This window comes from Gallinula chloropus (genome assembly GCF_964237585.1).
Source record: "Gallinula chloropus genome assembly, chromosome: 2".
Taxonomy (NCBI): domain Eukaryota; kingdom Metazoa; phylum Chordata; class Aves; order Gruiformes; family Rallidae; genus Gallinula; species Gallinula chloropus.
The window spans coordinates 37731467-37754993 of record NC_140086.1 but is presented as its reverse complement, the minus strand read 5'-3'; the positions used below and the strand labels follow the sequence as shown (position 1 = coordinate 37754993).

Here is a 23527-nt window from a genome sequence, read left to right as displayed (position 1 = left end):
GACTGTACTCCTGCTCTGTCTGGAGGGAGCTGGAGGGAGGTACTGTGTGAAGCCATCTGAGGTGGCTTTGCAGGCACACCGGAGGTTGGACATTGTGGAGAGCCTCTCCCTCGAATCCATGACTGTCCTGATAGTGTCCAGCCGGGTTGCATGCAGATGAGCTTTATAGTGTGCTTCCTTGGCAGGTGTTGTCACACCTGTTTTGTAATCAGATAAACCAAGACGTTTGTCAAAAATACCTAACGGACTGCTAGAAAAATTTAGCCCAATATGTGTCGTCCCTCTCTTGAAGCCACGTGAAGGTTTCCTGCAAGACCATGTGCATCTGTAGTGCTCGACTGCCCTGTGAGATCTGGGCAGAATGAAGCAGCAAACTCCTTTCTGCGAACAAGGCAAAATTCATTTCCGGGTGAGGTGTATTATATTGGCCCCCCTGAGCCCTCCTTTGCTGTCTGGAAGCGATGTAAGAACCTTTTATCAGCTCTCTGTGCAGAGTGACTCATCCCCAGAGCATCATGTCCCTTGTAAAGACAAAGCCTACCCACTCCAAACCCGACCTTCACGCAGCAAATGCCAGCCGGTGACCAGCTCTCAAGGCTGGCTCTAGTTTCCACGTCCCCACCACCCCTCAACATCATGTGACACCAAATATCTCTTCTCTTATACCCCTACAATGGCTGAAAAATACCTTTAGGTCATACCTATAATTAGGAAAATAACGACTCAGTTTCAAAAATGCCTCTCCTCGTAGGACTCAGGATATCCAAAGGTGAAATGAAGGGTGGGTTAGATTTGTTATACCTCTTTTTTTTTTCTTTTTTCTTTTTTTTTTTTTTGGTCAACTATTCAGTGTTGCTCTTCATTATTATTTTTTTCTCTCCTTTTGAAAGCCGCAGCGCCTCCCCGCGCAACCGCCTCCGCTCCTTTCACCGCTGAATGGATGCTGCACCGATCTTTTTCTCGGTGGGTAATGGATTTGGTTTGATTGCTTGACACGGGAACAATGGGGGGATAAACAATTGGCCTTCGCACCCGTGCAGCTCCCCATCTGTTGAGTGTGTGCGCCTTCAGAGGGAGCCGGGCAGGGACAGATGAACACGCCAGCCGAGCCTGATGTTAATGACATCAGTCATACAACCAGAACATGTGGCGCAATAAATCAAAAACTAATTGAACTTTTGCTTGATTATATTGCTGTCCCACCACCCATTTCAAACACAGCACGGTTTCCCAGGACAATGTTTCCCCACACACACACCCCCGGACCCATAATGGATTTGCTGCCCTTGGACAGCAGGAAGCTGCCCTGGGATGTGGCAAGTGACACCAGCTTCTCTTCACCCCTTTCTTTCTTGAAACAGTGACACCTTCCGCTCAACCAAAATACTTCCAGGCTTGGAGTATGTATTTGACTAATATTTGCTATTTCAAAGAAGAAATAGTACATAAATATGACAGTGACAGCCCGTGTTTGCTGGCACTTTCCATCTGGGACTGTTGGTGGCAGACATCTGTAGGAGAAGACAGCCTAGTTTCTGTGTTAATTGCACACACGTGCCAGTAATGAAGGCTATTCATTAGACTGACGTAATTTAATATCATTATTCACACTCGAAAGTGTTCCTGCTACATCAGCAGCTGGAGCCTGCCAGCCAAAATTTTCTCTCCTCTCAGGTGTCCCTGGCAGCAGTAAGTCACCAGAAGTTGAGGGGGCTGATTTTTGTAGATGTGAAAAGGAACGATTTCTGATGGGACCACTAAGGAATGAAAAGCTTTGGCAAGAAGACCCTTTATTGCAGTGTATAAATATGGAATTAGGCCCCAGAACCACCAAGTTGTATAGGAACTCATGTGTGGCTGAGCCACCTGTGTCATCCCCCCCACACCCACTGAAGTTCAAGGGCACACGGACCTACCTACGTCTGCCTGACATGCCCTCCCTTAGTCACCTGCCTTTGAAATTTTACACTGCAGTGCCCAGGATTCGGTTAAATTTAAAAGGTAAAACATAAAATGATTTTTTTTTTTAATATACCTAGAATCCACTCCTCGTTGTATGAGGGGAGCAAATTTTTATGATAAATGTAGTGAAGTAGGTGAAGTCTTACCCCAACTTACTTTAAAAAGCCCTGCAATATTTCTATAAACATTTATTTGCCTATACATTGGTGGTACAGAGCAGGCTCTAACTGTTAGCCATTTATTTCAGAGGATGCTCCAAACTGGTAAAAGGAAACGTAAAATAAAATGCTCCTATCTGGGCAGAGGCTTAAGTAACAGCTAAATTAAATCTTTTCATTAATAGGATTCATAGAAAGGCAGATGGGAGCAGAAAATGTTGCAATGAAGAATATGGAATGAGATGAGATCACAGCATCAGTCTGTCCTTTGTAGATCTGGACAATGATCACAGAGCCAGATTGGATTAGTGAAACCTATTTACCAGAAGTTCAGAGCGGTTGCATGAGGCTGAAAGGCAGTCAGGAGGGAGAGGTGGAAAATGCACCAGATTTACAGCTGCAGCGACGAAAATCTAGAAGTTTTCACCACCGTGATTTCATCCAAACGTGAGTACACCGGGACCCACCCCACCGCCACGCTGCTGGCTTTGGGCTGGGTGGGGGGCTTGGTGTCAGGGAAGGAAATCTTTGAAGCGAGCAGCTCATCTGCCCTGCCCTGCCGTGCTGTGCCGCGCCGTGCCCTGCTCTGCTCGCAGCCCAGCGCTCGCTGCCTGTCCCTGGAGCTAATCCGTGCAGGTGCTCGGGCATTGTGGCTCTGTAAAATCTTATGTGCGCTGGCAAAAAATCGGGGGATCTGGAATCGGTGTTGATGATACACCTATGAGGTAACTGCTAAAGTGACAGCTTGCGGCTGCGCGGCTATTCTGTGTAACAGAAAAGAAACCCGAGTTCTGCGAGCGGTTAGCAGCTCAGATCAACTGGGTGAGCTGCATGAATGTGGAGTTTTAAGTCTGCTGGCTCAGTCAGTGGAACGCTTCCAAAGCCATGCCCTGGAAATGAATGCATGATTAACATTAATTGCTTGTAATGAAGAGTAAGAACCGGACAAAGCCCGGTCTGCGTTTGATTGAACAAATTAGTTTAAACTCAATAGCTGCATATTTCAGCAACAAGACAAAGAAAGCAGGTAAAAGCAGGGAAAACAAATTGCGGGGCCAGACCAAATCTTTACTCGCAAGCTGCAAGCATGAGCTCTCAGCTGCTTAATTTCAGAGCCTAAGTGGGAATGACAGAGTGACCCATGGCAGTAATTGTTTTTGCTGCCCGAAAGCTGGGCTGCACATACAACCATCCTCTCGCAGGCAAACCCAGAAACATCATCTGCAGGGGCTCACTCTTCCCTTCCCTTCCCGCTCCCACTCACTCCCTGCAGAGAACCAGGCTGGCAGGGGGAGCCCCGCAGCCCCACTCTTTGCGTGGGTGTCCCCGTGTTCCTGCACGAGCGGGTCACTTCTGGCTACCGCTGCCATGGTTCACTCTTCACGCGGTGGCTGTGCCAGCGATGGCATGTTTGCTGGTGCCGTGACTTCCCCCTCACACCCGGCCATTCTGCAGCCCCCCCGCAGCCATTTGCCACTCACGCTGGCAGGCGACAGGCAGTGACTTGCACCGTGGACCGTACAGACCCATTCATTCCCGTTCGGCACAGCCGTGTGCTGTTCCCTGCGCACCAGCCCGGGTAACAACAGCACGACAGTACTTGCTTCTGGTAGGGATCTGTGTAAACTCCTCTCATCGCTGTCCAGTGTAATACATGAGATACCAGAGAGGCAAGGTGCTGGTTCCTGGCATCCCTAAAGTTGTCTGCTCTGAGAGGTTTTTGCGCGCAAGCAAGTGGTTTAGTCCTCACAGGATAAAATTCCAGAAGTAAAGGTGGATGCAGCAGCTTCAAAAATATGCCAGTTGCAACATATCCCGAGGGACAAACTCACCTTCATGGTGTTGGTCTGGTTTTCATCCCACGCTCACCATGGTTTAAAATACAAAATGTGTCCTGCAGGAGGAGGCAGGAGGGATCCCTGAGGATACCATGCCATGGAAAACAGGCAGTAATCAAACTGACAGCTTAGCGCTGCCCCAAGCTCCACACATGCAGAGAACTTACCTGTTCAGATTTACCACACACACACAACCCCCTTATTGGCCTATATTGCTCTGGGCAGAGCACAGGCCACAGCTTTATCAGGGGGTCCTAACACACAGCCCTTATATCTTCACTGGGGCATCAGGGGGTGGCTTTTAGATAAAGGCAAGCTGTCCAGGAAGAGTGGCTTTGGTTCCACTGCCAGCTCAGCTGGTACCAGAGCCCCGGAAAGCCCATTCACTTGTTATTCCTGCCATCAGAGAAAATGAGCAGCCTTGAGTGATCTGCAGCTGCTTCCACAGCTTCAGAACTCTCCACAAACATCACCACACAGCAACACTGAGCACTGCAACTCCTGGGGTTGAACGTATGCCAGAAATGGAAAGGAAATCTCACCTGCAGAGTGAGAGTCACCCGTGATCCCATAACAAACCTTCCTGCCTCTTCAAGCCTTTGGACTGTAGGTGGACCCTGTGTAGGAAACCCCCATTTGTATGCCTTGCCTGCAGGGCCAGCCTTTAAAACTGGGATTAATTCACAGAAATAAAACTGGGATTCACTGAAATAAAACTGGGATTCACTGAATTTGGTGGGTTTTTGCAGGCCTCTTTTTGTAACTGGCTGCTAAATCCTGTAGTCGCCACTCTGGCGTCCTGAACTCAGGGGAAGGTGGTAACTCTAAAGCACAAAGGGGGAGATACCATGAAATGGAGACCTGGGAGAGCTGCTAAGATTTTCTGGGTGGTTTCAGATGAAATTATGAGTGGCTACAAAATCTTCACTGTCCAGAAGAACCCTCACCCCAAACCAGTCACTTCAGTCCGGTTGGAAGCTTGGCTTACGGCCCTGGTGTCTTGTGTGTCTAGTGGCTAGCAACCCTGCTTTGCCTATGATTTGGGTGCCTCCAGGGATCTAAGAAATAAAAATGAGAAACAGACTTTAAGCAAAGTATTGGGGGAAAAAAAAAGAAAGACTAAGAGCAAATGTTGTACTTTGGACATCGTGCAGTAAAACTGAAATGATGTCATGGAGCAGTTTGAGCTTATTGAAAAAAACCCTGTCTAGATAAAACTCTTCAAAGTTAATGTATGTTTGAAGTTGATGGGATGGAAAAAGAAGCTCATTTCCCTCTGAAATATCAGCAGGTGGGAGGCCAGAGGAGCAGAACCTCAGGGAGGACTGTTGTCCTGCCCCCATGGATATCTGCATTGGGCAGTTGGGACAAGTTCTCTGACGTGTCACTACTGAGGCTATGGCTAAGCCCCTCCTCCCTTGTCTCCCACATGAGGGTCATCTTAAGGTCCCCTAAAAGTTTTGTCCTAACCAGCATTTTCAGTGGGCACTGCTATTGAGAGTGTTGCTTGGGCTTGTCTGCCCCCACTGCACCCTGACTGTGTCCCTGTTCTTTTTGCAGCATGTAGCCCTGCCCGAAGACGAGCCAAAAGTACACAGCACGTCCTAACAAAGAGTGTAAGAAAAATCTCCCTTTCTCTCCCTCTCTTTTCTTTTGTTTCTTCTTTTTTTGTTTTGGGTTGTTTGGTTGGTTTTGGGTTTCTTTAATTCTAGTTGGCAAAACTGGTCCTTAAAAATGCTGTGGGTAAATGGGAAGCAGATAGATCTTTCAGGGCAAAGAAGCTCATCGATGCCTGATGCAGGGAGTTGGGGAGGAAACAGAAATGGGAGTTTCTGTGAAGCTACAGTTTATTTACAGAAGGACTTTGAAAATACAGTTTGTGCAAAGCCAGTCAAAATTACAGTTTATCAGCACAGGCCAAGGTCATCTGAGGGAATCACAGACTTAGTCCTTATCCACAAAGCTCTAATAACAGCGACAGAGGGACAAGGCAGGAAGGAAGAGCAAACAAATCATATCAGTACATACCTGGGTTAATCAAGGAGCCAGGATCCCACTCCCCAGGGAATCTGTGAGAAAACCACCGAGCAATGGGCCATGACCTCAGCTCAGAAAGATGGCTCTGGGAGAGCTCACACCTTGATCCCTGCAGTGCTTGCCCGTCCTCGACTCACCCCAGTGCACTGGCACTGAGGTCTTTACCCAATCCCTGCAGGTGAGGTTCCCCCCCCAGGCCTTGCACAGGCCAAGCTCCCAGCTGGCAGCAGCCCTGACTTCATTTTCTGCTCTGCCTGCCCTTCCCAGATGCAGATGAAAACGAACAACTCAGCTCTTTGTATGTGAGTTTTTAGTCCCAAAGCTGAGGTGTGCACAGCCCCGGAGAAGAAGCAGTTCCCCCTTTGCTCTCCCATGGCTGCTGCTTGGGCATGAGCCATTTCCATGGCTCCTGCACAGGAACGGCACGGGGCCAACCTGCAGCTAAAAATCAGGGTGGAGCTGGGCATGGGCATGGGCATGGTCCTTTCCATCCCACCCAACCATGCCCAGCCCCACCACGCAGCACAGCCCTCTCTCCTGCAGCACTGTGCTGCTCAGTCTCAGCTTTTGTCTCACCCTTCCCCACTTTCTCTTTGCTGTGTGAGGGATTTTTGTGCCCTGCAGACTCTTCAACAGGTCTGTAAAGATTTTTGCCCCAGATTGTTATGCTTAAATAAATAACAACAGCAACAGTAAAAGAAAGGAACATTTTTCATGCTCTGAGAAAGTTTCCCAAGTTTGGACACTGACAAATTTGGACACTGAGGTTTCTTGTCTTCCAAGCCATATTTCCCCTCCTTAAACCCACTGGCCCATTCATGACCACCTTCCATCATCTTTTTATCACATTTCTGACTTGTGGGACTGGCAGGCCCACATCTTCTCTTGTGCACATCAAAGCACTTTTTACAAGCTTTGAGACTCTGCTGGCGAAGCATTTCTTCTCACCACAGACCTGTCTCTTCTCTAGCTTTGACTTTGTTGAAAGATTTTGCTCACTAGCCTTCCCTTTTCCCATACCCTATCCTACTTCCCAGCTTCCTTGCTTGCAAATCCGATCCTCACTGTTACCAGTACAAACTTTGGAAGGCTCCTTTCTTAGAGTGGTGAGGTGCTGGGACAGGCTGCCCAGATTGGTGGTGGATATCCTGTCCCTGGAGGTGTTCAAGGCCAGGTTGGATGGGGCCCTGGGCAGCCTTGTGTAGATCCAGGCCTGGACATTGGTGGCCCTGCCTGTGGCAGGGGGTTGGAACTATATGATCCTTGGGAACTGTATGATCCTAATTCAACCCAGACCATTCCATGATTCTATGAAATAACCTTCTCTTCATATTCCCAGCTCCCTCATCTCTCCACAGTGTCACAGGTTCCTGCTGCTTACCACAGCTACTCGGGCACTGGGGGAAAAAAACCACCTCACCACATTCACTCCCATGCCCTCTCTCGGTAATTAAAGCAGATCACAGGACCCCAGTACTTCAGAGGATGCCTGAAGTGGCCCCCAGGAAGGGTCAATGACACGCCTGTGGTGGTTGAGTAAAAACCATTCTGCGTATTGTCTCAAATTGCGAAGATCTTCTTTTCATCCCATAACTCGGGGTGAGGTTTCACAATGACTCTCCATTCCCAGTGAGGGTGACAGTCAGAGTGTCAGGGTGCTGCTCAAATTAAGCCATTTTGAGATACTCCCTTTGCTATTTGTTATGCATTCCACACATTTTGTTTGTCACGGAATAGAAAAATAAAAGTCCAAAGTAAAAAGTGAAGAATTCTGACTTAGTAGACCAGGATGCTCAGATAACTCCTCCATTTGTTGACAAAATAGATGCTTTTCCAACAGAATGCACAGAATTTTCTCATAAAACCATTCAGCCAGAAAATTTTCAGCTAACTCTCATCGAAATCTAGAGCAACTGTATGTCTGTTATCACATTCCAAATCTCAGCTGAGTGGAAGCCATTAATATTTAAGTGGGATTGGATCAGCTGTAGCAGCACCATACTCACAAAGGTCTACGAAAATAAGAAAGTCCCTGTTTGCTTGCTGTATTTTTATAGTTAGGTGGGTTGGTTGGTGGGGGGGTTTCCCTTTGGGGCTTTCCTGACCCCAATTAAACATATCCTTCAACTGGCCTCTGGTCACAGTGCAGGCTGCATCACATGGAGCCTGAGGAACGGTCTGCAGCTCTGGCTCTGAGGCTCTCACACTGAAGCAGCTGGTGCACTGGGCTCTCCTGTATCCATTCCCCTTCTCCAGTGTGATGCAGCTGCTGCTTGCAGCTCCTGTGCAGGCATCCAGCTAAGCAGCACGTCCTGGAAGCTACAGGCCTGTGAGGAAGTTGTGTTTGCCAATTTCTAGACCAAAAGCACTTCGTAAAAGTAGCGGAATGATTCTTTCTTTTTCACTTTTACCCCTGCACCTGCAGTTGGTGCCATGGAAATGCCTCAGCTAACATGAAATCTTCTGCTCTGGTGGCTGCAGGGGATGCACAACTTTAATCCCAGGCAAGGGCAAAAATAGCAAGCAGCGTGGACATCTGCCAGAGGTTTATTTTCGTGGCAGAAACAACTCAAGCAATGTAGCATTAGGTGATTTAGCATGCAAATGACTGATGTGTGGGGGTAACTTCCATCTCGTTCAAGAACCCACCCCAAAAGCATGATCATGGTTGTGGAAGAGTGAAAGAAAGGGGGAAACACCTTCATTTTTGGTCTTTTGTTTGTTTGTTTTCTTTTTTAATTGAGTGTTTCACTGCTATGCCTATTTGCAGTTCCCGTTGCCCTATGAAGAGTAATTTCCAGTGATGGTAGATCTTTCCATTCTCTTCCCTTGCTCTTCTAGCTCCAAAACCCTTTGGGTAGAACTGTCTGGACACCAGTACCTGGCTACTTTGCAGAAAATTGGCAAATCCCTCTGGGCATGCTAATACTGCCACATTAAAAATTAGAGCAGCATTAGTCCATCAGAAAGAGCTTAATTCTACCAATCTGGTATTTAAACCCCACTAACAGGCACTTTGCAGTTCAGCCTCTAAGCTTCAAAGTTTTATCCAAAGCCAAATGATTAATTACCACCTTTTCTGGTTGGTTGTTGGTTTGGGGATGGGATTTTGGGTCCAGGAGTTGAGTTGTTGGAGCAGCCTCTGTGCTGCTCTGCAACTCTCCTGCGTCCTCCATGTCCCCTGCTTAAGACAGCTAATTCCAACAGCAGGTATGCCAGGTTAATAAGGTCCACAAAACAGAGCCTTTGCCGAGCTTTGAGTTCCAAGTCAGCATCCTGCCGACAGACTGAGCCAGCCAAGGGCCTTACAGGTTCTAAAAACAGTAGGTTTTGAGAGAGCAGTTTACTAATTCCACATAGTGTGGCTGCCTCTGCCATTCACAAGGATTTAAATTTCCTGGTAGGTCTAGAAAAGAAAAGTGACTTCCAGCCGATCCTTCTGCCTTACCCTAGGTACCCCAGAGAAATGTCAGCTCCAGTTTAGATCAAAACTGTGCTAGGGCAGGTTTAGTTTCCTGACCTAGATAAGTCGTTACACGTTACAGTCACGAGCCAGGGTAGCCAAAGTCACAGTGAGGTCTTGAATTAGGAGATAAGAAAGTCCAAATGTGTGCTACAGCCAAGTGCTGCAGAGAAGGAGATGCTGGCTGAGGATGTGCTGTCGCGATTGCACTCTTGTCTCCAGCTGCAGTGGAAAATGGCATCGTAACTTGTTTATACAGATTCTTCTGCTTGAAGGTGTTCTGGCATTACAGATCTGACATGTAACAGGGGATCCCAAAAACACAGGCAGTGTGCCTGAATCACTCCTGCTATGGATGGAGTTAAGAATCCCACTTCCTTTCCCCAAACTACGTGTCATCCTTTGCAACACAAAGGCAGATTGTTAAGTTTCGAGGTGCGGTGGTTTACACTGATCAAATAAGCCACTTTCAGGATTAGAGATGACTGCAGCCAGCATCCTACTTACCAAAAATGTTCTTTCCACGGCCATGTAAAAGAAGCAGCGCTGGGTGTCTCACTAGCAGAGGGCTGATGACATTTTCTGTCACACACCACAGAAGATTGAGCCGTGACCTAGAGCACTGTACACATTTCCAGAGCTGGAGGGAAAAGCTGAGCTTTGTGGCATCCCTTCAAAGCAGGAGGAGTTTGGATGATGCAAGACAGACTCCGAAGGCTGTCATGGGAGATCCCTGCCAGCCACAGCCTCGTTGTGTTTGTAATAAAGACAGGTGACTCCACCAGTGTCAGTGCGGTGATGGAGGGGTAATGCCTTTGGAAAGCAGCGGCTTGCAAGGTGCGGGTGGTCGGGTGTATGTGTGTGGACACTGGAGCCTGCAGCCTGCCACGAGCCGCTGCAGAGGGATGGGGAGGTCCTGGAACTGGTCCAGGGGCAGCTGGGAGAGAGCCAGTGCTTAAGCAGCAGCAGGAGGTCTCTCACCACCAGCATCATCCTCATTTCTCATCAGAGCGATACTAAGGCTCGGCTCATTCTGGCAGCACCAGATTCGTGGTCAGTAGAGCTGGGCCCCATCTGCAGCCTCCTTTGGCACGTGCTTGTCTGCAAGGACACTGGTAGATCCTTTGACTTTAAGGTAACACTGGGTGCGTCCTTAAGGAGCTTATGGAGCAGGGACTGTGTTAAGCTGTGTGCCAAAATCCACAGAACTAACCTCTCTTAGGTCTTGGATTAGGCTTTAGTTGCCTGAACAGCCCTTTCTAGCTGCATTTTTTTGCTGCTGTTGGGCAGTTTCTGCTCCTTGTCCTGCTGGTCAGTAGTATCTAGGCCATGTAGCCTTCTTCAGAATTCACTGAGTACTCCAGTAGATTCAAAAGAGTAAAAAGCAGTCAGGTTGGGGCTTTCCTTTTTTCCTGCCTCAGAAAACATTGCTTTGCATGTGGTTTTTGTATCTGGAAAAATTCACGTGCACAGAATATTGCAGATTAACAGCAAACTGAATTAAAACTTACTTAAAGAAAGCAGACAGTGTTGCATGAGGGGCCATGCTTGAATGCAGTCTTGTTTACATCTGGAATGTATGTTAGAAAGCAGAGCAGTAGATGGGATTAAGAGTTTTGCTATGCCTATAGTGGTTTGGTCTGTTGCTGGTCTCAGTCTTGAGGAAAAAATACCTATTTCTAAATGAAAAGTAGATGTCAGCCATCAGGTAGATGAAAGTAACTGTTTTTCTCCTGGTCTTCTAGCATAAGATCAACATAAGTAAGTCTAATAGGAAACAATCTGAATAGTTGCCACATGTCATGTTTCCTTACTGGTTTGGATCTTCGCCCTGTTTAACTGGTTCTCTGCAGACAGTCTTCAGGGAAGAATAATAAATAAAAAGAAGAATGAAACACTCTTTCTCTGCTCTTGGGACTTTAATCTTCTTGAGAAAATTGGGTTTGGACCATCCTGCGTAACAGTCCTGATGGATCCACCTGCTTGGAGTTTAGCCCTGGGTTTTTAAGATCACTTTAGCTCTGTCCCCCCCCGCCTTGCCTGTGGCAGCACAGTGAGTGCCTTGACCTGGTCAGATTGATACAGGGAAAAAAGCTCCATTTTATTCAGACTCATTTTGAGGGACTCTGAGATACAGAAGGCCTGATGTTCAGAGGTGTCAGCGAGGTTTGTTTGTGTGAACTAATGTTTGTGTAGATTAGTCTCTAGGAGCACAATTATTCACCACCTTGTATCCTCTGGAGTCATTTACCAGGTGTAAAACATAAATAAGTCCAGAACAGAAGAAGCCAAGAAGAAATAGCATTTGCAACTCACGTTGCATAGGTTTACTGGATTGTCCAAAATATGGTGCAATAAGAAATTGAATTTGAGCTGTCTCAAAGGCAGCAGTCCATATATCTTGAAAAGGACCACCTTGCAGTCTCCTGAGGGGAATACAGAGAGGTGCAATGATGTAGCTGGGTCCCAGGGACACCCTGCATGATTGCCCCATACTTTGATACATCTCGTGCACAGAGGCGGGAGCCCAACAAAAATAACCTTACAAACCCCACAGAGATCCCCTTGATGGTCCTTGACGGACCTCCTGAATTCCAAGGCTGGGTATAGCAGGGTGGTTCTGCCTTTTCCCCGTAGGTGGTGGCCGTGGCCGACCGTCGGCCCCACAGGACAGAGAAGCTGCAGCCCCACCAAGGTGACTTCCTCCAAGTGCTGTACAGCGACGACGAGGTGCGGGGCTTGGGCTGCCTGCAGGGCGGGCAGCAGGGGCCCTGCCCCACCAAGGGCACTGCCCAGCAAGGTAAGTCCACAGAAGTGGCTTTATCCAGAACAGTGCTTCAGGTACTGTAGTCTTCCAGTTGAACCAGGCTCTTTGTTTTGTACCTGAAGGATACTTCCATGCTTAAAATGTCGGTTGGAATTAAGGAGATCATGACCGTGGCATCACAGAGCTCTCACTTTATTCAGTCATAAACATTCCCTTTCCAAAGGCTGACAGTGTTTTAAAGATGATAGATTACAAATTACTGAGTTTGCCTGAGTCATCTTATTATAGAAGATCCCTGTTTGTTTGCTTAGAAGTTGCCAGAACACAATCAATTGGGGTGAAATTTCGGATTCTGGATGTCAGTTGCAGAGATGTTTTGTTTTTTCAATCAAAACTTGTTCAGCATATTTGTGAGAACCCATGAAGGAAAAATAGAGTTTGCCAGTGCAAAACCAAGGAAATGAGTAAATATAAATAGACTGGTCATTCAGCTCCTGCAGCGCTGGTGTGTTATGTTTGGAAGGCCAGAGCTGGAGCAGGGTCATGCAGTTTGGCAAGGAGTGGCCTTTTAATCAAAAAAGCATCTTTTGCTCTCCCTTAAACAACCACCCAGATGCAGTCCAGTCTGAAAAAATCCCATATGGCACATGTTTTGTAAGCACCTGGACATTTAGCCATGTAAAGGTGCTGAATCTGTAAAGCAGATACTATCTACCATGATGGTGTAAAGGTTCTTCACACCACCGTCCTGCGACTGCACTGCTCATAAGCCATCCCGTCTGAACACAGTTCAGACAACAGCAGGGCCTGGGAAACTGGGAAGGAAGGAACCGAGCTTGGGACCATAGGCAAAGGTCTCAAACCAGGACAGGAGCCAATAAATGTCTGAACAAAGAGCTGGGGCTTCAGGTCTGCAGAGGGGAGAGGAGGAACTGTTGCTGGGACTGGCTGTGGGTTGGTGCATGGCCAAGAGCCAGTTAGGGAGAAAGGAGGGATGGCTGGTCTCTGCTGCTAGGGGCAGCAAGAGGTAAAGGATGACAGATAGGTGTCCAGACAGATGCAAGAATCCAAAAGCAAGAGAGTAAAAGGGGGAAATGGGCAATTGGGCAAAAAAAAGGGGGATGCTGAATGAGAAAGAAGGAGAAACTAAGTTAAAATAAGAACAAAAAAAGAAACAAAAAGGACTGACTGTGGAATGAGAGGAGGGAGCCAGGAGAACAGTACAGGACAAACTCACCAGGAGCAGGTGGACAAGACAAGAGAGCTTCTGCAGGGCTGCCTGAGTTTGTGCAGCACAGCGAGGTTCTTTGTCAGATCCCTGTTCCCTCCAACAGAGAAGGTGCTCAGGGACCACACAGGGCGTCTCCTGCCATAGCTCCCTAAGGTCTGTCCATCACTGCCACTGGAATCCTCAGTGATGCTGATCACCTCACACAGACAGTGTATCTGTCCTCCTTTCCTGGGTCCCTGCTTCACACCTCCGACTGCAACACCGGGGAGCGCTCGGTTCCTGCTGCACGAAGAACTGTCCTTTGACTGTGAACAGTGCTGTGTCCTCCTTGAGCCTCTGAAAAACTGGATCCCAGGAACTTCTGATCTTGAGCTCAGTACCTACCTCTGTTTCCCTGGCAGGACTTTTTGTCCTCCAAGAGGTGAGGAAGCTGTTTTTAAAATAACTATTTGTGCAGATGATGACCACAGCGACCAGCAACACAGAAAGCAGGTGAAAGGATTAGCAGCGTTGTTGTCAGAGGGTTCACTGGTGGAGAAAGGAAGTGTAGGACTGTGCACTGAGAAGTAAAAGCTAGGGATGAGCAGCTGCTTTCTGAGTGAAGGAGAAAGTGTGGAAAAATGTGGTTTCTGGTCACTAATTAGAATCTGACTCTCAATGTCTAATGAACTAACTTTAGTCTGGTTCTGGTATTCCAGAACTTTGGAGTGCCTGGCTCTACAGATGTAGCATTTTAAGGGGAGGAAAGTAGAAGTGTTTTCAAATACTTTTGTGAAAAAAAAAAAAAAAAAGCTCTTTGCTGTGAGGTGCTGCAGTGTTCAGATTCAATTCACACTGTTCTAATAACACCTAGACACAGAATAGGGTGCCATGACAGAGCCCAGAAAGGTTTCTCAGCACCATGTGATATGAAGTCAGATAAATGTATGGATGTGTTTCATCTGTTCTCATTGATCTCCACACAAATGTGATGTCCACATAAACTACACACTTCAAAAACATTCTTCAGCTTTCTGACTGGAGAGAGTGTCTGTACAGCTTTCCATGCTTGCTCCATATACAAGTACTGTTGAATATTAAAGAGACTTCAGATTTGGTAGAGCACATCTTGAAATATGGGTCACAGACTTCCAGAGGGAGTGACAAATATGTAAACATGAGTATAGATGAGAGCATCAGCACACTAACTGCTCTTGTTGGAAACCCTACGTGAATAAGAAAGAGTAAGGACAGTGTGTTCCAGCATGCAGGAAGGTAACTCTAGTGTAGGGCCTGAGCAAGAAGGCCCTGACAGCACTGAAAGCCATGCTTTGCTTTGCAGGATGGACAGATTGGTAAAAAAATCACACTTATTCTCCAGGAAAGAAGTGGTAGGTTTTGTACCATGAGTTGGTACAGGTACAAACATCTTGGAAACACAGGGCAAGTCAGAATAATGGATGAGAAGCACCCCTTGTCACAGGCCTGGACATCCAAAGCACCTTCTAGAAGGGGAATTCACACCATACCCAGCCACCACTGTCCTGAAGTCACATGGAGTTACAAACCTGAAGCCATAAGGATCTACTTTGGCTTAGATAAGGTGCTAAAATTTCACCGTAACGTTTTCTATACCTGATAAGAAGAGTGACAGGCTGAAGGGAAGAATCAGACCATGTGAAAGCAAGCAAGCAAGCAAACAAACAAATATAAAAGGGAAAAAGAAAACAAAACAAAAAAAGAAAGAAAAAAGGTGGACATTAGCTGCAGCAGTGATGCCTGGAGCTGCTTGCTGAATACTGTTAGTACCTAATATGCAAGATGAGAGGAGGTAATTTAATTAAACTTTGACATGAGGGATATGGTTAGGTACCTAATGGAATTACTGGCAAGGGGGTGGGAGCGGGAAAGGGAGGCTGGTTAAGATGCTTACCGTGGTCAAATGCTGCCCCCAGAAGGAGAAGACAGCTCTGACTGCTAACTCATGCTGGAGACAGCTCTGGAAGTAGCACCTTGGCTATTTCTGATGTTTGCTGTCATTATTTATAGTCCATTGGTCACAGCAGTTGCAAATCATATTCTGTCCTCTGTCTTGATGAATCCTGGTGTTTCTGTCTATCCTTGCTCTCCACTTCCTTGAACATCCCTTTTAAAAACAGCAGAAACCCAACAATGGCCTGGAACAGACAGAAAGGGGGAAAATAAAGGAAAAGGAAAAAAGAAAGACACCTCCCCATTCCCACAGCCAAATGGGAGGATTTGGCTCAGTGAAAAAAAATCCTGGCATCCCTCACTCACTTATTTCCTTGCCACAGCTAGCAGGAATGGCAGTGAGCATTTATCCCTGGGGAAGTTACTGGCTGAGTGTTCACCCGTAGCTGAAATGTAACCAGACAGGCAGAATCCCTCCCTGTGATAGGGTGGGTGTGCCACACAGCTCTGCCCAGGTAAGAGTAACTCCCCAGGGCAATCCAGAAAGGAGGATGATCTCCTAGGTGGGACAAACCCAGCGGTGGGGCTTTAAGACCTGCAAAATCTGCATTCCCCAGCCTCTGCTGAGGAGCAGCAGATGGGACCTTCTTTGTGGCTCATACACACATGTGTTTCCAGAGAGGAAAGGGCTCCTGCTTCACATAGTCGGCTAAGGACAGCTCATCATCTCCTTTTAAAAGCCTAGGAGGAAGCAGTTGAGTGACTTTCCAGAGTGACTTAAGCAATTCCAAACTGATTTGTTTTGATATCACAGTAGATAAAGCTTCTGCACTTTTGGCTGTCATCAAATCTAGCAGAACCATAACCTGAACCTGGACTCTGTTCATGCCTGGGTTTAACTGCATGGAAGGAGGCTTTGCAATACGAGCTGTGCTGATGGGATAATTGCCAATAAGGCCATGTTTCCTCTGCTTTGCAGTGGGAATTACTGAACAAGAGTCATCCAAGTCCTGTAATCACCTGCTGGATGGAAAATCTCTGGTAAGTAAATGGAGAGAGACCAACTACTGCCGTCTGATGCATCTTAAAACCTAGTACCTGTCAGCATGTTCCATGTTAACAGCTTGTCATTCTATCACAGTGTGTGCAGGTTTCACAGTCTTCATTAAGGCTTTGAGGCATGGCTTATGGCAGTGGATCCTTAGCTGGGAGCAGAGACTGGCACAGGACAGCTACCCCCCAGGGAACCAGGAAGGGTCGGGTGGAAACAGGCAGGCTGCTGCCCTGCATATTCAGACACCTGCAAGAGCTGGGAGGAATTAGCCTCTTGTTTCTCAGGGAATTTCACAAACTTGGGGGAGGAAGGGGGGAAGTTTTCTGAATTGGAAAAAGCATCAAATAATTCATATTGTCCTGAAGGCAAACCTGACATGGCAATCAGAGCAGTCAAAAATGTCACTAAAGAGTCGGTGGGAAAATCATCATTCAAAACAAACAAACAAACAAATGGTTCTGTACTGGACAGACACAATGTTTTGGTTAAAAAGGCCTGAGCCTTACCAAAACATTTTCCCTCCTTTCTTTTTCTTACCAAAAACCAATCTTCAGTGAGATGGTGGAGTTCGGGATCTTATGTGGCAGTGAAAGAATATCAAGTAGGGTTGTTAGGGTAAGAGGGTTGTTAGGAACAGTCAACATGGTTGTACCAAGGGGAAGTCGTGTTTGACTAATCTAATAGCCTTTTATGAGGATATAACCAGGTGAACAGATGATGGTAGGGCAGTAGATGTGGTCTACCTTGACCTCAGTAAAGCATTTGACACCATCTCCCACAGCATACTCATGGCTAGACTGAGGAAGTGTGGTCTGGAAGGTCGAGTAGTGAGGTGGGTTCAGAGCTGGGAAGAAGCCAGCGAGTTTTGATCAGTGGGATGGAGTCCAGCTGGAGGCCTGTATCTAGTGGGGTCCCTCAGGGGTTGGTACTGGACCTGTGCTATCCAGTATATTCACTGATGACCTGGATGAGAGAATAAAGTGCACAGTCAGCAAATTTGCTGACAGCACAAAGCTGGGAGGGGTGGCTGACACCCCAGAGGGCTGTGCTGCCATTCAGCAGGACTTAGGCAGGCTGGAGAGCTGAGAGGGAAGAAGTTTAATGAGATTTAACAAGGGCAAGTGCTGGGTCTTGTATCTGGGGAAGAACAACCCCAAGTACCAGTATAGGTTGGGGACTGGTCTGTTGGAGAGCAGCGTAGCTGAGAGGTTCCTGGGGGTGCTGGTGGACAGCAGGATGACCATGAGCCAGCAAAGTGCCCTCGTGGCCAAGAAGGCCAGTGGCACCCTGGGGTGTATTAGAAGGGGTGGGGTTAGTAGGTCAGGAAAGGTCCTTCTCCCCCTCTCCTTTGGCCTGGTGAGACCACACCTGGAATATTGTGTCCAGTTCTGGGACCCTCTGTTCAAGAAGGATACAGAACTCCTTGAAAGAGTCCAGTGCAGGGCTACCAAGATGATTAAGGGAGTGGAACACCTTCCTTATGAGGACAGGCTAAGGGAGCTGGGTCTCATTAGCTTGGACAAGAGGAGACTGAGGGGTGACCTTATAAATGTTTATAAACATGTAAAGGGTGAGAGTCAGGATGACAGAGCCAGGCTCTTCTTGGTGATGGCCAGCAATAGGACAAGGGGCAATGGGTGCCAGCGGGAGCATAGGAAGTTCCATGTGAATGTAAGGAGGAACTTTCACTGTGAGGGTGACAGAGCCCTGGAACAGGCTGCCCAGAGAGGCTGTGGAGTCTCCTTCTCTGGAGACATTCAAAACCCGACTGGACACGTTCCTGTGTGATTTAGTGTAGGTGACCCTGCTCTGGCAGGGGGGTTGGACTAGATGATCTTTCGAGGTCCCTTCCAACTCCTAACAGTCTGTGATTCTGTGATTTTATTAAAACTAGATTTTCAGACAGAAAATAGTCCTTTAAAAAGTTTCTGACCAACACCAGACCATGCTATAGAAACTTTATAGGTTTAAATGCCCTTTTGGATGGCTGTAATGTACATGCTGGCTGGTGGCTGGTCCACACTCAAGAAAAACAACTGTACAATATTGAGTCATGGTCAAAAATTAATGGCATTCAGTGTAATGAACCTAATTGCACCTACCAATAGTTAACCTAGTTAAATTCCAAAGGGTGCTTTTAGAAGTAACTTCAAACATCTTTAAGACTTGGGATACTTGCAGAGCACACCTAAACCTAACCAGTGCCAGACTGATCCCAGGAGAAGTATCCCTGGGCAGCTTAAGAGCAGTGATAGTACCAATGATAATATGAAGAATATTTTCAGTATTGTCAGTGAAATCACCATGTGTTTATTGCCTGAAATGGTGACAGCATGTCGCAGTTTGTGGGCAACTCACACTTTAGGTTACCACCTTGGAGGATGTACTGGTCTCTGGGGTGGATTTGTGAGAAAATGTGACTTGGTTCTGGTGGGTGATTTAGAATCAAATTAACTAAGGAGGAAGTCAATGGTTAAGCACTTGTGGGGCTGTGGCAGCACTGGGGCATGAACCAGGGTCCCCCCCCACAAAGCAGCACCCTGAAAAATGGGGAAGTGTTTCTGAGTGCTCAAGAAGGAGCAATATCTGGGACAGCTGCTCCCCAGCCAGAGGTAAAGGTGGCAGTTGAAGAGTTGCAAGAGGCAGACTGCACAGACCCTCACCTCCTTGGGAAGCCAGACAGGGAGAAATAGGGAATAAAAAGGTCTGCAAGCCTTCTTCCTTTGACAAGGGGTGTAATTCTTGCTCATGCAAGATCTGTGCTGAGCTCAGTGAGACCATTTCACATGAGCAGCATCCTTAGCCAGCCTTCTTCCTCTTGTTAAGAATGTTTATTCATTTTCCTAAAACAGCCTCTTCCCTCAGACGAACCTGGGGTCCCTCCTCATCCGTGGCATTCCCTAATTCCCTGCTTTTCCCTCCCGCAGTTCCTGCCATCTCCAGTTGCCCATGTCACAGCAAAAGCGTCGGCTGTCACAGACTCTGCTACAGACAAGTAAGTCTCTTTCCACCCCTCCATCCAAGCCTGTGGGGCTGCACATGGGGTGCTGCCAGGCAGGGAAGGGGATGGGGCACCTCCATCGCAGGTCACCCACTCTCCAGAAACACAGAGAAGTTCTCAGCCGCAGATCTCCTCTGAATCAGAGCTGTAAATCATCCTTGATTTACAGTAAAGCCATGCCACTTGTTTCCCAGAGGCAGGCTAAAGGACACACTGATGATACCTCCAGCCACAGCTGTTAATTGAGCTGCCTTGGTGCCAGCTCTATCATTAGAAAAAAAAAAGCACCTACATTCAAAATTTAAGTATTTTCCCCCTAAGAAGTCTATAATATTTGCCCTATGGCAGCTTAGAAAAAAATGTAATTAAATATTTTTAAACAAACCTTTGCTGTCTTTAAGTGTAATTCAGGAACAGCTTGGCCATAGTACAAATGCACTCATCAGTAGGCAGTTAACCCAGCCACAGATCTGGGTGATATCTGAGGTGCCACCATTGCCATCTGAGGGACAGTAATGAGCTCACAGTCACAGTGTCCTCACACTCCCTACACAGAGACATAAATCCCCACCACCCAGTGTAAGTAAGCTCAGCCCCCTTGGCCAGGTGGAGCTCACTCCACCTGGGTGCTGCCGCAGGGTCCCTGGGGCTTTGGTGTCCCACCTACCAGCTTCTTGTCTGGTGGCAAACGCTGCAGAGGACACGCTTAGTAGTGTGTGTCCCCCCCCCCGCCTTATAGCCCATCCCCTCCTGTGAGTGATAGCAAGGGAATGAGGGGCATGAGGGGAGAGGATGCTGCAGCATCGAGGCCTGATGCCCTGCACAGGCCCTGCTCATCCCAGACTTGGCAGTCCCAGGGGTGGGCCAGGCACAGGCGTACCTTTGCCACCAGGCAGCCCTTGGTTTTCAGTGGCCAGCAGTCATAATCAGGGAAGAAGGGCCATGGAGACGAGTGCTTTACACATCCGTGCTGTATTTGCTAGCCACAGGCAGCGCTGGCGGAAGACAGCGGAGTACGACCTGACCCTGCCCCCAGGAGCAGAAGCTTCACTACCACTGACCGGAGGCAACCTGTGTGGGACGCCCAGCCTCCTGAGGAAGATGTGGATGAAGCACAAGAAGAAGTCAGAGTACCTGGGGGCAACAAACAGTGCCTTTGAGGCAGACTGATAAGGCGCAGCGGCGCTTGGAAAGACAGGAGGTCCGTTAGCCAGGCCAAGGTGCTCTAGGATCCATGAGGGAACAGACACAGCACAGCTCATCCAGGAAAACAATATCCTTGTTATTACTTGATGCCGTTGCCTCAGAATGGTGGGAGAAAGGCTAAGGAAGATAAAAACGGTGACTGTGATGCAACTCACTTGTCTGTCTTTGTTGTGATGTACTAAAATTCCAAGTATCCCCCTAGAATTACATCTTGACTCGATGCTGCTGAAACTACTGCTGGCCCATTCCACACCTTACACATCCTGTCTGAAGCAGCTCAGACTCACAAGAAGAGCCCCTTCCAAGAGGTTTGTGACTTCCTGCACAGATTGATTACAGGGGGCCATTAAACCCCAGGGGTCTGGTGGCTGTGTGCCACTGCTTGTCCCCTTTCCTCTCTCACATCACGAGAGAGAAAACACGTCTAACGCTACGCTGAGTTGAGTGACATACGCTGAACATCAGGCTTTGGGTTTTTTTCCTCAGTTTTTGTGTTTTAAGACAGGAGTAACTGTGTCACAAAGAATTTTAAAAGAGCAGGTGGGTCAGACCTGAGCCCGTCTGCAAACACACATTTACCAAACTTTGTGGTGTGACAGGTGATTGGGGTGTCAGTGTCCTGCCAGACCAAACTATGAGACCTCCAAAGACACTTTATTCCATAGAACCTGCTTATATGTTCACTGATAGTCATCAGCTTCCTCTCTACTTACGTGGTAGAGGGTAGTTCACTAAATCACAAAATACTAGCGGGAAAGAAAATATGTAAATGGTGCAACTGGGTGACTAAACATGAGATACTTGTGAGGAGACCTGTGTTTATGAACAGATGGACTTATAGACATTTTCTCAAATATTTTTTTCAACCTGGGCATATTCTGTACTTGGGGTACCTGCTGCCTCCATCCACTGCTTGTGTTAAGGTCCTTTTCAACCTGAAAAAGTACATTCTGAATTTCAAGTAGAGCACAGGACAGAGGGAATGTTAGATTGTAGCCTTTGGAGGTGCAGGTTCAGGCAGTTATCCCTGGCCAGAGGCCACCAGCTCAGATGTGCCAGGGTACCTCCTGGGCAGGAAGGAAAGGCTTTAAAGGTCCTCTGGCTCTGGGGGGAGTGGGGTGGAGCAGCACACCTGAAAGGCTCTCAGCTTGCCAACCTGAGCAACCAAAGTCCGTAGGATGGAAAAGCCCAGCAGCTTTACAAAGAAAATGTCCCCAGTGTCTCCAAGGAGGGCAGCAGAGGACACCTGTGAGGAGATAGGTGTCCTGGACAAGGCAGTAGGATGGGGAAGGAAGATTACTAGAGGTAAGGTACCCTTTCATATGGCCAGAGGAAACTCAGTCTGCCAAGAAGGGGAGAGGCACTAGCCCTTCATAACATACCTCTGTCAGCCCTCACGTTCAGCTTTCCATCACTTCCTCAGTCACAGGCTTCTCCTTCAGAGGTGCTCAACAACTGACAGAGGACAGCCTTGCAGCTAGAAACCACACAGCCTCTCCCCTCCTCCTTACCAAAGGCAAACGTCTTTCTCTGGGCTGGCAGCCTGGCAGAGGGATAATTTGCTCTTCTGCTTTTCCTTCCTCCTCCTGGGAAAGAGGCAGCACTCAGCTCCTCGTTACCCACACGCTGAAAGGCCCCAGCTGCTGGCAAGGCGAGGAGAAGAGGCACTGGTGACCCAGTATTGACCATGTGGTGCCAGCCATGGCACGCAAGAGCAATGCCAATGCCTGCCAAAGGCTGCACACCCGAGCAGCACCAGAGCAGTTTACTCACAGGAGTGAGTCCACTCCACCTTTAAATTAGACCCTGACACGTTACCCCTGTGTAACAACCGGGACACCGTGACACCGCCAACATCGGGTCTTCCATGACTGAGCCAAGCTGGAGCCATGGCCAAGGTTTCCCTGAAATGTCTTTTACAAAAGTCACAAAACATGTTACACCCCACTCCCCACCCCACAGAGATCCTGCCTGAGGGTCACCCTAGTCAGCTCAGCAGGACTCTCTCACACAGCCTTGAATACACTCAAGGAGGAGGGAGAACAGTGGTCACCAGTTCCCTTTTTCAGTCTCATTCCCTAAGCACAGCAAAAGTAAGGAAGGTGGACAGACACTGGGAAAAGTCCTTTTGCTGCATTTGGGGCAATTAAGACAGTGAGTGTTTGTGGTACCTGCCCTTGTAGCTAACGTGACCCATAGAGATCCCAACACACAGTCCAGGGCAGCAAGAGTTTTGTCTGTTGAGAAAGGTGTATCATAGTATTTCATTTGTTAATTAATAGCTCTAAGCAGTATAAGAATGGAGGCAAAGAGGAGATGATTGATGTTTCTACCTAATAAGTGCTGTATCTTGAAATGTGTATTTATGGTCTTCTTATTTATTTAATTTATAACTCAGATCCACAAGAGATGATGAGATTTACAAGAAGCATATTTAATTTCTCTGTGTTCCAGGAACTGCTGTAGAGTTTCCTCGTGTTGTAGTAGATACCTATTTTATTGATTCAAGTAAAATATGTTCTATTCATAATGAAAAAATCAAATAAAAAGTAGCATGTGGTAACACACAGGTCTCAGTGACTGAAAAGTTTCTGGGGAAGAATACAGTGGAAAGTAAAGGCAGACTTTATGATACTGAAGAACACAAACACCTGATGGCAACTCAAATTTTGGCCCCTGTTGGGAGAGCCTGAAAGTACATGTTATGAGCAGCTGCAGCATTTTATGGGTGGTAGAATCATTGTTTGTTCTCAGACACTTTGAGAAAAGCCCTGGCACTGCCAGCATTAGATACACATTTACCTACCTGATTGCAAGAGCCTTACTGATGTGACATTTAGCCTCATTGCATCCTTGGGAGGTTAAGTAATGTCACCTCCCTCCCATGACATAAAAGCAG

At 47.5% G+C, this 23527-nt stretch overlaps 1 protein-coding gene across 1 annotated transcript; it reads left to right on the top strand.

Annotated features, from left to right (window-relative positions):
- Positions 1 to 2500: 2500 nt before the first annotated feature.
- VXN (vexin) lies at positions 2501 to 20592 on the top strand (the record flags this gene model as incomplete). The annotated part of the gene is made up of 6 exons (XM_084260602.1): positions 2501 to 2567; positions 5519 to 5574; positions 12096 to 12258; positions 16347 to 16408; positions 19349 to 19416; positions 20406 to 20592. 6 exons carry the CDS (start codon positions 2501 to 2503, stop codon positions 20590 to 20592), a joined length of 603 nt encoding a protein of 200 aa, XP_084116728.1.
- Between the last annotated feature and the right edge of the window lie 2935 nt (positions 20593 to 23527).